General features: G+C 44.3%; 1 protein-coding gene across 2 annotated transcripts in view; it reads left to right on the top strand.

The window, feature by feature from the left end:
• Positions 1-4,887: 4,887 nt before the first annotated feature.
• The window catches only part of MAP2K6 (mitogen-activated protein kinase kinase 6), a 116,024-nt gene continuing 104,777 nt past the window's right edge, over positions 4,888-16,134 (top strand). Inside the window, exon 1 of one of the 2 annotated variants that reach the window (XM_067020760.1) lies at positions 4,888-5,208. In XM_067020760.1, coding sequence (XP_066876861.1) covers positions 5,193-5,208 — 16 coding nt within the window. In that variant the 5' untranslated portion in view covers positions 4,888-5,192. The remainder of the gene's footprint in view (positions 5,209-16,134) is intronic. The other variant, XM_059048382.2, reaches the window with a different exon arrangement.

The following is a 16,134-nucleotide window of genomic DNA, read 5'->3' as shown; positions in this document are numbered from 1 at the left end:
CTGGAACCTTGGAGAGGTAGAATTTGGAAAAACGACGGCTCAGGTAGGGACCAGAGAAGGGTGAAGAGAGAGAACAGCACAAGTTAACAAACAGAAATGGTAACACGTAAACTCATGTCTCCAGTAAGATAAGTTATCCTGTTTTGACCACACTGTTTAAACAAATGAAGTGTAGAGTAGAGGAGAGAGAGAGAGAGAAGGCTGAACAGGTATGGCTGAGCCATATTGGGGAGGACAATGGAAGCCAAGCCGAGTCTATTTTGGGATTTCTAGAATTTCTGCCAGTAGACATAATTCACTGTGATATTTTGATACAGTAAAAAGAAAAATGTACTTAAAGATACTGTAGGGCTTCCCTGGTGGCGCAGTGGTTAAGAATCCGCCTGCCAATGCAGGGGACACGGGTTTGAGCCCTGGTCCAGGAAGATCCCAATGCCGCGGAGCAACTAAGCCCGTGCGCCACAACTACTGAGCCCGTGCGCCACGACTACTGAAGCCCACACACCTAGAGCCTGTGCTCTGCCACAAGAGAAGCCACCACAGTGGCCTGTGCACCTCAATGAAGAGTAGCCCCCACTCGCCACAACTAGAGAAAGCCCACACGCAGCAACGAAGACCCAACACAGTCAAAAATAAATAAATAAATAAAATAAATAAATTTTTAACATTAAAAATAAATAAATAAATAAAAAGATACTGTATAAACACAACTCATCATCCAGTCCCCTAAACCAATCCCCCCACGTGGGGAGATCCTCAACAAGACTTCATTACATATTATACATAACACGCCTATTTATACCACAATTTTCTAAAATCTAGAAAAGCAGATATTCAGACCTGAACTCTTAGCTTTACCTTTGGTGTCTTCCTTTCCCTTGTTCCTGAGACCTAGTTGGACACTGTTGGAAAACATTCATAAATGTCACATGCAGGTGAGTATTGCAACAATGTTTCAAACTATAACAGGAGTAGTTCCTGTCTCACCTCCGAAGTGATACTGTCATGGTGCTCACTGGCTGTCTTGCTAGAGCACGGGATCAGGAACCCTTCTAATTCCTGAACAGAAGGACATGTAGCCAATGTTAAAAACAGGATATGTGATCACCACTTTCTTCAAATCATGAGTGGTGTTAATCACACATGTGAGCTGGGTTCTCAGATACGAACTGTTAGAACTGGAAGGGGCCTTAGTCTGACCCTCCTTATTTTAGTGGAACGAGAAGAGGTCCAGAAAGGTGAAGTGCTTGCCTTAGAAGACACAGCTAACTTTTCTACAGCCAGGACTCGAATTCACATCTCCTAGATTCTAGATTTCTTACGTCAAAAGTTACACCTTGGGAATTCCCAGGCGGTCCAGTGGTTAGGACTCCATGCTTTCACCACCAAGGGCCCGGGTTCAATCCCTGGCCTGGGAGCCAAGATCCCCTAAGCTGTGTGGTTTGGCCAAAAAAAAAAAAAAGTTACACCTTACCAAATCTCATTAGCTTTAAATTAACTTAAAAAAATAGGGCATAGGTAACTTCTCACGGTACTACTACCCAGCAGGGTTTCTCAAAAGCAGTACCAGATGATTTGGACCAGAAGATTCTTTGTTGGTGGAGGCTTCCCATGTACTGCGGTACAACTGCCAGCATCCCTCATCTCTACCCACTAGATGCCACAATCACCACCCACCCTCGGTTGTGACAACCCAAACCACCTCCAGACATTGTCAAATATTCCCTGGGGGTAAAAAGTCACCCTCAGTTGAGACATTCTACCCCCAGCCCCCCGCCTTCTCCAGCTCACGTAACCCTCTAGGGCAATTCCTTCAGAGCCAGTTGGACCTAACCTAAGGGCCTCCTTCCCGGAACCCCATAGCTCTAATCTGACAGCAAAGGGCTCTTCCCAGGTGTTCCAGTTTCCCCTGCAGGTGTTAACTCGGTCGCTGGAATCTAGTTCTTCCAGGGTCATCGAGGTGACAGGCCCTCTTCCATCTACTGCACTCCCTATTTCAGCGCGCATTTGAGTGAGCATTGGACGCTAGATGCCGGGCGTGGGAAACACAGAGGCTAGTCTCTGATCTCCAGCAGTTCAGTCTCCTTGTGGAGACACATACGAACGTGGACACCCGCCCGCCTTAGGGTGAGTGGTGCGAGACAGCTGTGGGCGGGGTGCTACAGGATGAGGGGATACGCTCGTTCACACGGAAGGTGGCCACAGGGTGAGAATGAAGTGGCAGAGTAAAGTAGGAAGCAGGTCTTGAGGGGCCCATTATACCAAGCCCGAGAGTTCGGCAGCGATCTCGGAGGGAACTCGGGGCTGGGGGGAGAGGGCACCAAACTCGCATTTTTGAAAGATGGGAAGTACAGACAACTTCAAAGATGAGGGATCCGAGGTAGGAGCACAGGTCACCTCAAGATAAACACCTAAAGTGCTGCAGCGTTGGCTCTTGCTGTTCCCACCGTGGGAGGGATTCTCTTCCTAGGAGCATTGCCACAAATGCGCAAGAAGAAGAGAGGCTCACGTCTGCACGTCTGCACGGAGGTACAACCTGTTCTTCCACCCCAGGAATGAGGCGGAGGGAACCTTTTACCACCAAGGCAAGAAGAAGAAGAACTTTTTCTCTGGGAATCTAAGGCTTTACAGAGAGGTTGAGTTCCCTGTGGAAATTCAAAATATGTTCTTCCCAGAAAGAAAAATGATACAGGTTGCAATTTTTAAATGTATGGTTCAATTTATGGTCAAAGGTATTTTGCATAGGTGTGGGTGTGTGAGCGTAGATGTGCACTGGCTATTAAACGTATCACTGTTTCTATGGGAATATGAATTACAGACTCACTTGCAGGACACAAGCCATTTGCCAGCTGTGAACCGTGCAGTGCAGAGAAACCACAAGCACAATGGTGGCAAAATGCACCAGACGTGATGTGATTCGAGCCCTTCCATAGATGGGAGTCCAGGGCGATTTAAGAGCAATGCTGCTGAGCACAGAAAATGCAAACGGAAATGAGTTCTAGGCGGATGCTCAGGCCTTGCCTGGGCTGAGTCTCGGAGCAGCTCCGGTAGCTGACCCAGAGCCCCCGCGCACCGCAGCTGCTCCGTCGATGCTTAGGAAAGTGACCTGGATGCATTAAAATGGATCTCCGTGCCCACGTCTCTTGCTTAAATGAGACTTGGAGGAAAAAATACTGTTTCGATGAGGCTGAGATTGTGTAAGAAAGGAAGGAACAGACAGCACGGATTCGCCCAGAAGGAGAGGGGAGGAAAGTGAATTAGCACGTCCTCCCGTCTGAGCTCATGGAACAGAGATCTCTGCCCTTCTGAGGCAGAAGCTGATATGAACGTGAGGTGACCTTGATTAATTCTCATTAATGTCAGCAGAGGGGGTCAACTTAAGTAAATTAATGTTAGTTCCATGACCTATTGCATACTTGTTTTAAGAGCTGATTTGCTGATTTGTAGCTGAAACATGGTAGCCGCCTTCCCTCTGATTCATCCATTACTCAGAAGGCCCCGGCTTCTTAGAATTCTTAATAAAATTCCAACAGTGTTCATCAGCGGTCATCAAATACAGCCGAACGCTCTTTCAAAGTGTGTCTTTTTGCCTTTTGCTACTGACATGACCTACCTCCAGCCTCTCCCAGTTTCAACTCACCTTGATCGCTGAGGGCAAATTTACCTTCTTAAAACAATGCTTTGATTCAGTTACACCCCTTTTCAAAGCCCTTTCACCACCTTGCAAGTATCTGCAGAATAAAGTCCAAACCTCTGGCCTGACTTTAAGACCCTGTACAGTCCCCACTGGTAAATTCCACCCACCCCTACTTCTGCATACAATGCAGCAGGCAGCCTTGCCGGCCCCTGAGGAGGTGCTCTGCAGACTTCTACTGTGCTTGTTCCCTACCTTGGCAGCCCCACACCCTCAATTCCTCCCTCTGTACCTGAAAAGCACATTTCTGAGTCTGGTCCACTCGATGAAGTAGAAGTCTGAGCTCATTTCGGCCCAGGTCCCCTCACTAATGGAATATTCTATGCCTCTCTGCTTCCCCGAGAAGGGGTGGCCCTATTCTCCGCCAGGATAGTGTGTCCAGGCCCTATAGCTGTGAGCAATACATGACAATGGGAGGACCCAAGGTCCTAGAAAGGTGCCTGGCACGCACCCTGGGAGCTCAGCAAAAGTCTGTAAATTTTGTTGAATAAATTCAAGATATTTGATTTTGTTAATTTAAGATGACCACCCACTTTCTCCCTGAGGCCAGGGACTTTCCTTCCACCCAGGTGAGAAAAAAACCATCGAAACATTCTAACTCTGATAAAGTTTGCTTTGACACACCAACAGCAGAACTTTCTCTTTAACCCTTCAAGAAATGAGAACTCCCCGATACCCCCACCTCCACTGCGCCCCAGGACTGAATTTCAGATTCCTGGCTCGTAACCGACCTGGATCATTTGCATCTCCTCTGCTGTTACCTCCGCCCAGCCAGATCACCAGCAAATTCTCCAGGCAAGAAAAAGAGTTCTTTTTTAATGCACGTTTGAGAGGAATAAAACGTCTACAGGCAGGAACAGTCCAACAGGTGCTGCCCTGCAAACACCTGAACCCCCGAAACTGACTTTCTGAGCGGGCCGAGTTGTGTTTAGCCAAACTGATATGGTTTTTGGCTGTTGTTTCAGGGGCTTTTGGAGAACGTAAATGCCCGCTCCCCTGGGCCTTGCCTTTTTCTCCCATCACTTAGTACCGAGTGCGTCTATGACTTGTTTACCTGGATGCAACCTATGTTGCTCCCAATCACCCCGCTCAGCGACCTGCGCGACCACGTGTCCTTAAAATCAGAGCCCCGTGGACTCCGCTCGGGAACTACATTTCCCAGAGGCCCCCGCGCCCTTCGCAGGAAGGACGTCTGCGCACTAAGATACTCAGTTCCAAGTTTGGAGCTTTTAGCTGCCAGCCCTGGCCCATCATGTAGCTGCAGCACAGCCTTCCCTAACGTTGCAACTGGGGGAAAAATCACTTTCCAGTCTGTTTTGCAAGGTGTGCATTTCCATCTGGATTCCCTGAAAGTCCATCTGCTGCCTCGGTCAAGAGAAACTCCACTTGCATGAAGATTGCACGCCTGCAGCTTGCATCTTTGTTGCAAAACTAGCTACAGAAGAGAAGCAAGGCAAAGTCTTTTGTGCTCCCCTCCCCCATCAAAGGAAAGGGGAAAATGTCTCAGTCGAAAGGTAAGAGCCTATTTGCATTACTTGCAAAAATGCAAAGGGTTGTGCATGCATTTATGAATGCATGGATGCAATTTTCGCCTGGCGATTGCATTTTTAAGTTTGAGGTTTTCCACATCTCAGTTGCATTTCCTGTTTAGTATGTGTCTTTTTTTTTTTTTTTTTTTTTTTGCAGACACAGAGAGTTCCTGTAAGGCAGGGCTTGCAGTTCAGCTGTGCATTGACGTTATTTGCATTCTTCTGCTAGGATTACTGAGCTCTTTTTGCCTTTTGCACAGTCAGGAGAGATAGAGCAGGTTGGTAGCGTCTAAATGTGCAATGCTTTATATAACTGTAAAATTCTTTAGTATGCACACATATAATAGGTAATTTTACGTGCAACGCGAATACAAACTTTTAAAAAGTCTGTAGATGAAAATGAAAGGTAAAACTTGGGTTAAACTAGTAGGAAACAAATGTAATCTTATATTCCTTTGGGAATGAATTGTTGGTGCTAGTATTTAGTTAAATTTCCATTGCTATCGTTTTGAACATTAAGCAACTTCTGATCTTTAAAGGAAGTAAAGGTGAATAATAGCATTTTACAAAAAAGCAGACAAGAAGTCTTTCTCTTCCGAGATTTTGCACTTTACACCAATTGCTTATTGGTTCACGGTATTTAGAAGCAGCAATGAGGACATCGAGGTTTTATGTCTTCCCATTTGGGAGATGCTTTGCATCTCGAGGGAAAATACTGGGAGAAAAATTGTACTTTTAAGCATTACGCCAATGTGGGAGGACTGCACTGTTTCATTGACAACCATAATGAAATCTTGTAAGTGTGTAATTGCATATATTTAGTCAGCTGTAATAGGTCAGAAGTTCAGGGTTATGGCTGTTTTCTTTCTTTCTTTCTTTTTTGTTCTTAAAAATATTCTTTTTACACAGTTGTATTTTGCAGGCGTAATGTCATGCTGGGAGGGGATTAAAAAGATAAAAATCCTGACATGGCATCAGAGAGCTGAGGGGGTGTTGTCAGGTGGCCCTAGGACTGTAAGTCACTTGTTTCAGAACAAATCCCTATTGAGCATAGAGAAAGCATATGCCCTGTGAGAATGTATGGAAAGGAGAGGTGAGCTCAGCACAAGGTGAGTTAGGCTACCCAGGGCATTAGGTAAGTAAGATCCAGTGAAATTCAAGTGTCTCATCAGCAGTTGTGCTACTTTTGGGAGAGTTGTTGTGTCACTTTTTAGTTCTACCTGATGGGAATCATACATCTCAGCCCCAGAAGGAAGTAATATAGATTCTCCAGAATTCAAAGTAGGGCTCTTCTTTTCTTTGGCTATTAGGGGAAAAATGGAACTCTGAAAAGCTAGGAGTGCCGAAGTACCTAGGGATTGGCATTATGAGCTGCCAATGTTCCTGAATATCAGGAAAACTGACAAGCTTTTAATTGAGCAGAGAAATAGTAGCTTAGGAGGGCATTCCAGGCTTTGATGTATGAGAAAGATTGCGTCTAGTTACTTTGTATTTGGTGTGCATTCACTCATTCATTCAGGTAGGTTTAATATATGAGTAAATACATTATGAGATGTGTGTGTGTGTGTGTGTGTGTGTGTGTGTTTATAGTGCACAGGATTTGGGGACATATAAAAATATTTTATATGTAGTTGTTTCCTTCAAGGAATTTACCATGTAGTCGGTGAAAGAAAGCACGTGTGCAAATCATTGTGATATAAGATAATTGCATAGATAGTGAAGGAAAATGGTGCATCTGGAGTTTAGAGATGGCAGTGATCTCTCTGGGAGATAGGAAGGGGGTGCTCTAGTGATCTTATCTTTGACCCTTAGGGTTTAAACTCAATCAGGTTTCTTTGTGCATTTTGGGGGGCTCACTCCCTAAGGCGGCTCCCTCCTAGCAGAAGAAGTTGGGAAACTGAAAAACATATTAGCATGGCACTCTTCCATTATGGGTGCACCCACAGCAGATCAGGTACTGGTGGTTCTTTACATTAATTCCCATTTATCCAAATAGTTTTCTTAATTGGGTCCCCTTTGGAAGGTGCATCTGGTGTGAACATGGGATTCCTGTCCAAAAGGAAAGTGTTTGACAGAAGGAGGTTATGTGATCCTTTCAGAAATGGCAAAGACTTTTGGCCTGGGCTGTAAATGTGGAACTGGCCTGATTCAGCTACGGTATTCTCCAATGGCCAAGACAGTGTTTTGTTTTTGTTTTTGTTTTTGTTTGTTTTGCAGTACCAAACTTCTTTGTAATACTATAACCAAATGAAATGGAGGAAAAGTGAAAGGTGGCTATAACCTCATAGTATTGAAGAATTTAACAACATGTTCAATTCAAGGACCTTTACGAACTTTCTAGATCACTATAATTCTGTTTTACAGACCTCTAATTTAAGGCACAGCAGAGGCAAAAGAATTACAGGCTCCCCGGGAGCTGGAAGGACTGGGTTACTTCTTTCCAGCCTTACCAACAGTGAGATTCCGAGAAAGAATTTCTTAAAAAGAAATTTTGTTTTCCACAGTTGTAACTTTAGGTGGTATGCTTTTCAGCTTGTTTATATTAGCTATCTGGGGTTGAGCGGACATTTTTCAAATATTAAAGTGGTAGAATGCCTTTTGAGGAAATCTGAAATGTAAGTTAACAGGAAGGGCACCCAGAAGGTGCAGGAATTCCTGCACTTTACAGGAAGACAGGCTACAGGAAAAATGTGTCATCTACATTACCCGGGAAAGTAAAACTATTGTTACCAGCCATGATGATCTGAGGGAGGGAGGGTGGGGGCAGAGAGGTCTGGCATCCCCCAGTTCACCTGAAAATATACAAAGAGTTTGACCCTGTTACAAATGCACTTCTCACTGCTCCTTCTGTTCACCTTTAAAAAATATTAGTTTATCTTGGTTTAAAATAGTAATAGGTACATTGTGTCATGGGAACTGTGTATAAGACATAATTCAGAAGCACGTAGGAGAGTGACAGGCAAGGACTTAACCCTACTGTGGGTTCTTTGCTTCTGTAATTCATTCTACCCTGGGAAACGAAATGTGTAAATTTCTCATTCTGTAAATTCCTTTGTTAGGTTGCACCAGAGGGACTTGTCACGCTTAGCCTGTAATCTGAGCCAGTCTGTTTTATAACCTCGCACATCACAGGACGCAAAATCAGAATAGGTACCCTGGGTTTCCTGAGTTTGTTTTGCATCAGTGTGGCATTCATGACTTTACAACGTGCTGCAGGTCAGCTGCAGGGGCTTTCCGGGGGTCTCTTGGTGGTCATTTGATGCTGGAGCAAAGGGCTGAGATTCTCACTCCTTTGTTTTTCACAGATTAGTATCATTATAACTACTTCGCATTATTTTAAAGTCTGAAAGGTCTGTAAGGGATCTTTTTAAAACTTAAAAGAAAAAAGTACATAAATAATACTTGTTTATTGTAGAAACATTTGAAAATGTAGGGAAGAAAAGTAAGAATCACTAGTTACCACAGTATACATTTTGGCATATATCCTTTCGGACTTTTTTCTATTCTCTATATATGTGAATATGAATAAGTCCAAAATGTGTATAACATTATTTAGTTACCTTTTGTTTCACTTACCAATAATACTGTGAAATATTCCAAGTTAATATATTTCTACATTAATAATATCTAATTCTAGTGTATTTATTTAAATAGAATATTAATGTTTATTGACTTTCAATATTATGAATATCGCTATGATAATCATCCCAGTTCATACATTGTTACGTATACTGTGGTCTTAGACTAAATTCCAGGACACAGAACTACAGGTTATGGATATCTAATTCTTCCCCATGCCCCATTCTTTTCTTCACCTTTTAAAAATAGCTTTTTTTATGACTATAAAAACAATATATACTCATTGAAAAAAGTTCAAGCTGAAGAGAAATTCATAATAAGAAAATAAAAATCACTCAAAGTCACACCACCCACAGCTAACTACTGTTAACTTTTTAGTGACTCTTTGCATTTGTACATGCATACATATATTTGCATACGTGCTCTTTTGCACACTATATATGATATTTTGCAACTTGCTTCATACTCCATATATCTTCGACATCTTTCTATACTCGTGCACATACAGTTTCCTCATTCTTTTTAGCAATTGCTCATTTTAATTTGTCAGAATGTAGCTGTTTCATCAATCTCCAACTGGACTTTCACAGAGTTCCACTTTTTTACAGCTATAAACAAAGCTGCAAGGCATACCTCGAACACACATTTTTGCACATTGGCCCAATTATCTCCTTAGGATGAATGAATTCCTAGAAGTGCAAGTGCTGAGCAAAGGGCGGGCATGGGTGTACTGCCCTCCAAAGTGCCTGCAACTAGTTCTTATTCTCACCAGTAATGTGTGGAAGTGCCCGTTCTCTCCTCTTAAGCAGCCTGCTAAATATTGCCGAATAAATTACTCTTCAGAAAGGTTATACACGCTACTATATATAAAATAGATAATCAACAAGGACCTACTGTACAGCACAGGGAACTCTACTCAATATTCTGTAATAACCTAAATGGGAAAAGAATTTGAAAAAGAATGGATATATGTGTATGGATAACTGATTCACTGTGCTGTACACCTGAAACTAACACAACATTGTAAACCAACTCTACTCCAATATAAAATAAAAACGAAAAAAACTAAAAATAAAAAAAGAAAGAAAAAGAAAGGTTATGCTCACTTTCCTTCATCCTGGGTATAATAATTTGAAATTGTTTTTTTGCCAATTTGATAAAAAAGTATCAATATTTTACGATTATTTGCATTTCTTAGTGATAAAGAAGTTGAATTTTTCTTTTTTTTTTTTGACATTTATGTTTCATGTGTTTGTGTTTCCTTTTTTCCTCATAAAATGTATCTTTAAAAATTTAATTTGGGGATCAAATTATTTTCAAAGTTAGGCCAGAACATTCCAAGATGGCAGAGCTTAGGTAATCGCGGGTTGAAAGTTGGGCTCAGCTTTAATGCATCTAAACAATTTAATCCCCTGGTGAGTTCTGATTTTAATTTTAACCAGAATGTCTTAAGTAAACTTACACTTTCTAAACTCATTTTGTTATACTAACTATACCTATCCAGATCTTATGAAAATAATAAGAAAAGTGTACTGATTTGATTTAAATTCCATCTGGAATTTACTAACTTCTGGACATTTCTGCATTTTCAGTTATCTCTACAGGCAAAAGTAGTTTTTCTTTGGTTTCATAAATAATTCTCACATAAGCACCTGGTTGTGTTATGTGCATTGTTGCAGAATAATTCTTTTTTTTTTTTTTCCGCTTCATGTGTAATGTCTAATCATAAAAAGTGGTTTACTTTACTAGATTTGTTAGAAGAATTAAGGGAAGGATCGACTTTGATGACCTCAGAAATTCTTTTCTTTTTCTTTTTTTTTTTTTTTTTGGTGGTACGCGGGCCTCTCACTGCTGTGGCCTCTCCCTTTGCGGAGCACAGGCTCCGGACGCGCAGGCTCAGCGGCCACGGCTCACGGGCCCAGCCGCTCCGCGGCACGTGGGATCTTCCCGGACCGGGGCACGAACCCGCGTCCCCTGCATCCGCAGGCGGACTCCCAACCACTGCGCCACCAGGGAAGCCCCGACCTCAGAAATTCTATCAAGCCCATCACACTTCACATATTCTTAACATAGCCCTCCTTAGTAAACGCGCCTATGTATGCATCTTGATATTAAGTAGTAGAATTTAGAGCTTTGAAAGGAGTTTTCTAGTCTAATCATCTCATTTCACAAGTGAGCAAACTGAAGCTTTGGAAGAAAGTGATTTGCCCGAAGACGGAACCGTAGGTGGGACTCACATCTCCTGCTTCTCTGCCCCGGTGTTCTCTTCACTAAATCACGCACAAACACTAGTCATCCACATTTATAAAACACTTCTCCCCCCCCAGAATCTATAGTATATTTCACATTTTTTGTTTTGTTTGTTTTTGTGGGGAGCAGGCTGGTAAGGAAGGCTGACTGTACAATCAGCAGGGGTTCTTTTTCTGTGCCCAGGAAATGGTGCTACATCAATCATGCTGGTGGGGTTTCTTACCAATTTTCTGCCAAAGGATATTTTGCGAATGCTCTCATTTTAAGTCCCAATGCCTACACTATACAGCTGCAAGTTTTAACCACTGTAATTGTTGTTTGCCTTTTATGGACGATCTCTGAGAGCCCCTGCTGGGTAGCTCATATTTCTTCTTATACATCTTTGCAACTCTGCCTCTTTGAGCATTGAGCTTGTAAATACTAGGCGCTCAATAAATGTCTGTCAGCGAAAGTTTTTTTTTTTTTTGGTGGTGGTATGCGGGCCTCTCACTGCTGTGGCCTCTCGCGTCGCGGAGAACAGGCTCCGGACGTGCAGGCCCAGCGGCCATGGCTCACGGGCCCAGCTGCTCCGCGGCACGTGGGATCCTCCCGGACCGGGGCACGGACCCGCGTCCCCTGCGCCACCAGGGAAGCCCGCGAAAGTATTTTTCATCCGTGGCGATCTCTGTCATTTTGCCCCACATTTCATAAAAGGTGTGGGGTAGTTAAATTATAATGCAGTTTTCCTGTGCTTCCTTTTTTTGCATTAATATTTCCATTCTATCTTTGCTTGATTATTTGGAAGTTGCAAGAACAGCATAAAAAGCAACTTAACAACGGCTGAAGAAGTGTGATTTCTCCCGCCTAGGCCTTCTAAACAGATTTAAAAGTTGCGTGATCCTTGGCTAACTCTTTTAAAAATAGGCAGAACTAAGATGAGTTGTCTGAAGGGTCCAGTGGGATAGGACTGAAGTGAATTCCTCCACCCTGTGCTGGTTTTAAGAGCTGGTTTGTAAGTTGCCTCTGAACTTGAGCCTCTGAAGCGTTGTGAGAGATAACCTGAAAGTTTTTAACAGCTGGCTGCCCTATGACAAAACAGGGAACTCTGCATGGATAAACCCCCAATGAAACAACTTCCTTCCCGACTACCTACCACTGTCTCTTTCACCCCCTCCTCGCACCCCGCCCTCGGTTCTGTTTCCTCCTCTGCTTACTCAGATGGTCTTCCTTTCCTGAGCTGGTCCATAAGGTTTGGTACACAGTTCATAAAACCCCCTCTTTCTGCAGTTGAAAGGGTAGTCAGGTTATAACCTACACACACGAAGTCTGTTACAAATCACTGTAATTTAGTCAACTCAGTTCTGAGTTGAGGCATTAAACAGGCTCTTGCTGAATCTCTCTTCATCTGTTTTATTTTCTAGTCTGTATATCCCTCCTTAAGTCAGATTGGGGTCAGCCTTTGTTCTTTTGTTGTTTTTTCAGAGACAATTAGCTATAGATCTGATGCCATCACGACCCACACCCAGACACCCAGTTCTATCACTGTCACCATCATCACCACTTCTTTTATGTCAGTCACTTTTCAGGTACTATGCTTTTGAACTTCACATAAATCCTAGGGGGACAAATACAGTTATCGTTAATTTACAGATGAAGAAGCTGAGGCTCGGGTGAGTTCACGAACTTGCCCGGGGCTGGAGGACCAGCAGGCAGCCCAGGCAGGATGCAAAGCCAGGCCCGTTTGGCCACGGGGCCCAAGCTCATAACCGGGGGCCAGCAAACTACAGCCCGGGGTCCAAGTCCAGCCCCTCCTGTTTTTAAGTACAGCCTGTGCGCTAAAATGATCTGCACATTTTCGAATGATCGGGAAAAGATTTAAAAGAGTAACATTTCATGACACATGCAAATTACATAAAATTCAAAGTGTCCACAAGTAAAGTTTTATTGGCACACAGCTCTGCTCATTCATTTACACGTTGTCCAGGGCTGCTTTTCCCCGCGCGGCTGTTCGGTCCAATAGTCGTGATGGAGATCGTACGTCCCGCAGGGCCCAAAACATTTACTCTCCGGCCCTTTCCAAAAAAAGTTTGGTGACCTTGCCCTCTGTGGCTTTCCCCAATCACGCAATGACTCCTGGTCCGTATTACATTCCTGTTTGGCTTTGACTGGAAGTTGTTAACCTGGATAACGACTGGCCCATGACTCAGCCAGCGACCTCTGGGGCCCAGCCCACAGGAAGCGTCCGAGTGGTGTTTCTCCTGGGTGTGAGAGTGGCCGGCCATTGCTCATTTCCGCTCAGCGGAGCTGCCCGTCTCCTTTGGCCCATCCTGGGGTCCTTGCCCCTCGGCTGCACTCTTCCTGTTTGCTTGACGTTTCTTTGCCTTTCTTTCCCCTCCCGTTGAGAGGCTGTTCATCAGTTCTCCTCCCCTTCTTTGTCCCATATTGTGTTTAAAAACCAAACGAAGTAAAAACACCTCTCATGCTACCACCATTGCCTGGCTTTGTCGATTCCTGCCATGACCCGGGTCAGAGGTGCCATCATGTTGTCTGTGTGGAATGAGGGTGGAAGTCCCCCTTCGTCGCAGGAGCCTCCGTCTCACCCAGACGGGTTTCCGGTTGTCACCTCCTACAGAGGCCAGAGCCGTTTTCTCACATGAACCGCCCCAGCCCTGGGGACAGTTTTCTTTTGCGTGTGAGTATCCTTTTGCTTTCCGAGTCACCGATGTTGTGGGGATTGTGCGTATTTAGCAGGGAAGGTCCTGGCACAGGTGCTGGAGATGAAGGGAGGGGAGGATGGGGAGGAGGCTACCTGAGGACAGAGCAGCTTCGGTAGAGGGCGAGCCCCGCTTTGTTCTCCGCCGTCCCGACGAGGTCCGTTCAAGTGCCATATACAAGGAGATGCCGTCATCCCTACCATCTTAGGTGGTGGCACTGCTGGAGAGCCCTTCTCTATGCCAGATACCGCGCTTAGTGACGAACGTGAGTTAGCTCATTCTCCCCTCACTAGGGCCCCATGAGGTGATGCCCCATTTTGTATATGAGCAAACTGAGGCCAGAGGTTAAATGTCAAGGTTGATCGTGGCAGAGCAGTTGCTTTAATCAAGGTCTGCGTGACCCCAGTACCTGAGCTCCTGGCTACTCCACTTGAGGGGTCACCCCATAATAAATGTCTGAACCCATTTCCCAAAAGACATGGTTGGAGATGGAAAACATGAATGGATGCCATGGGAACTTGTGCATACCAGGGCCAGGGATGGTAATTAGGAGGGGTTGACCTGTGTCTACCTATACATGGGCTCCTTTTGACTTGTTCCTTTAAGCCTTTGTTGATCACAGAATATTGAGCCTGACTCATTCTGAGTTTTAAGGTTGAGTTCCAAGTACCAACTGCCCATTGGTTAAAGGAAGCTGGTTACAACTGGTCTACTGGTAGATACGGGTGTGTACAGACAGAAAGTTTATGTTAAACCTCAGTAATGAACGTTGATTCCATTAGCTCTCTGAGAGGCTGTAACTAAGCAGATCTAAACTTTACGTGTTTCTCGGCACATCCAAGTTGAATTGTTTTAAAACAGTAATGAGAACATGGCCCGTTTGGCAACATACCTATGTAGAGGAACAAGCCTTTTTGGCTTAGTGATTTCCTTTCTTCTTGGTTATTTCTATGTAAGGTAGCAAGTGCAGTTTCCTTGAAACTGGGCCTGGACCCGCATCTTCACCGTCTCCCTCTTCTCTGGACAGAGTGGAGGTGCAGGAAACGGGGGTTTCGGGATGAGTCTTCTCTCTTAAACCAGTGAGCCCTCGGCCAGCTGTCTCTCCGGCCACGCCCAGCAGCCAGCGCCCGTGCGTGATTCCTTCGCTTGACCTCTCACAGACGCCATGGGGGTCGGTGGCCTGGGCGTTGAGTGACGAGTTATTTATTCCCCTCCTGCACCCTCCCTCCTCCAGCCCCACGTGGGAGGGATGAGTCGGTGCAGAGGGAGAGGCTAGAGTCTGGAGGACCAGCGGGGACAGAGTGGCGAAGCGTCTGGGAATTATTCTGTAGTGAATGCGCAGACACAGCCTTTCTGCGATGTCGGAAATCTTTAGAGGCATCTTCTTCCCGCTTTATTTACTCCTTCCTGTGCCCCAGACTTCTTAGCCGTTGAAAAAAATAACCCCCAAGACTCCAAACACATCTAGAGAGAGAACGTGGCTGAAGGGCCTGTCCGTATCAGTTCAACAAATAACTTTTTACTGACTGCTATGTTTAAGACACTGTGCTCGGTGGAACTAAATAAAAATGCATGCTGCTCTACTTTCCCGCTTCCTAGCTGTGAGCCTTGAAAAATCGACCTGACTTCTAGCTTCCGTTTCCTGACCTGCTAAATGGAGAGACTGATACTCATTCACAGGACCGTTGTAACGATTCAGCAAGGCTATGTGTATGTAAAGGTGCTTTGGCCAGTGCTGGGCATTCGTTTGTTCAGGAACTATTTATTGAGAGCTCTTCTGGGTTTGAGGCATTGAGCTATAGTAAGCTCGCCATAAGCATGACTTTGCTTTACTCTTTCTTTCCCTCTAGCCCTTAAAGAGCTTAGAGACTAGTAGGAGGTAAGATGGCACAGAAAGGTACAGAATACAAGCTAGAATCCTGGCTATGCTCAGAATAGATACTATGGGTTAGAAAGCCCTGCAGGTGAGGGGATCAGGAAAAGTTTTTACGATGAGCGGGCAAGTATCAACGTGATTTTCAGATCTGTTGAGGAAATGGTGTCCTAGATCCAAAGTAAATATGGAGAAGGATCTTGACTTCAAGATCAATAGAATAACCAGTCCAATGTTGACAGAGGCAGAACAATTCCTTAGAAGAACAAAGAAGAGAAGATGCCCTAGGAAAATCTCTGGAGCTTCAAAGACCTTATGTGTGTTTTCTAAGAACTTCCTTTTCTTAGCAAGCTCAATACGGTTTTTATCACTTATGATCACAGTAGGTTAATAAATGGAACATGTCATATCTCGTACTTTTAGGTGGTTTTTTTTTTTTGGATTGTGGAAACTCCAGGAAATCTAGAGGTTAATAGTTAAACAAGTATATCATATCAACTGGGTTTATAGGCACAC

The sequence above is a fragment of the Kogia breviceps genome, chromosome 19 (genome assembly GCF_026419965.1).
Source record: "Kogia breviceps isolate mKogBre1 chromosome 19, mKogBre1 haplotype 1, whole genome shotgun sequence".
NCBI classification, from domain to species: domain Eukaryota; kingdom Metazoa; phylum Chordata; class Mammalia; order Artiodactyla; family Physeteridae; genus Kogia; species Kogia breviceps.
This window is presented reverse-complemented; position numbering and strand designations above follow the sequence as displayed.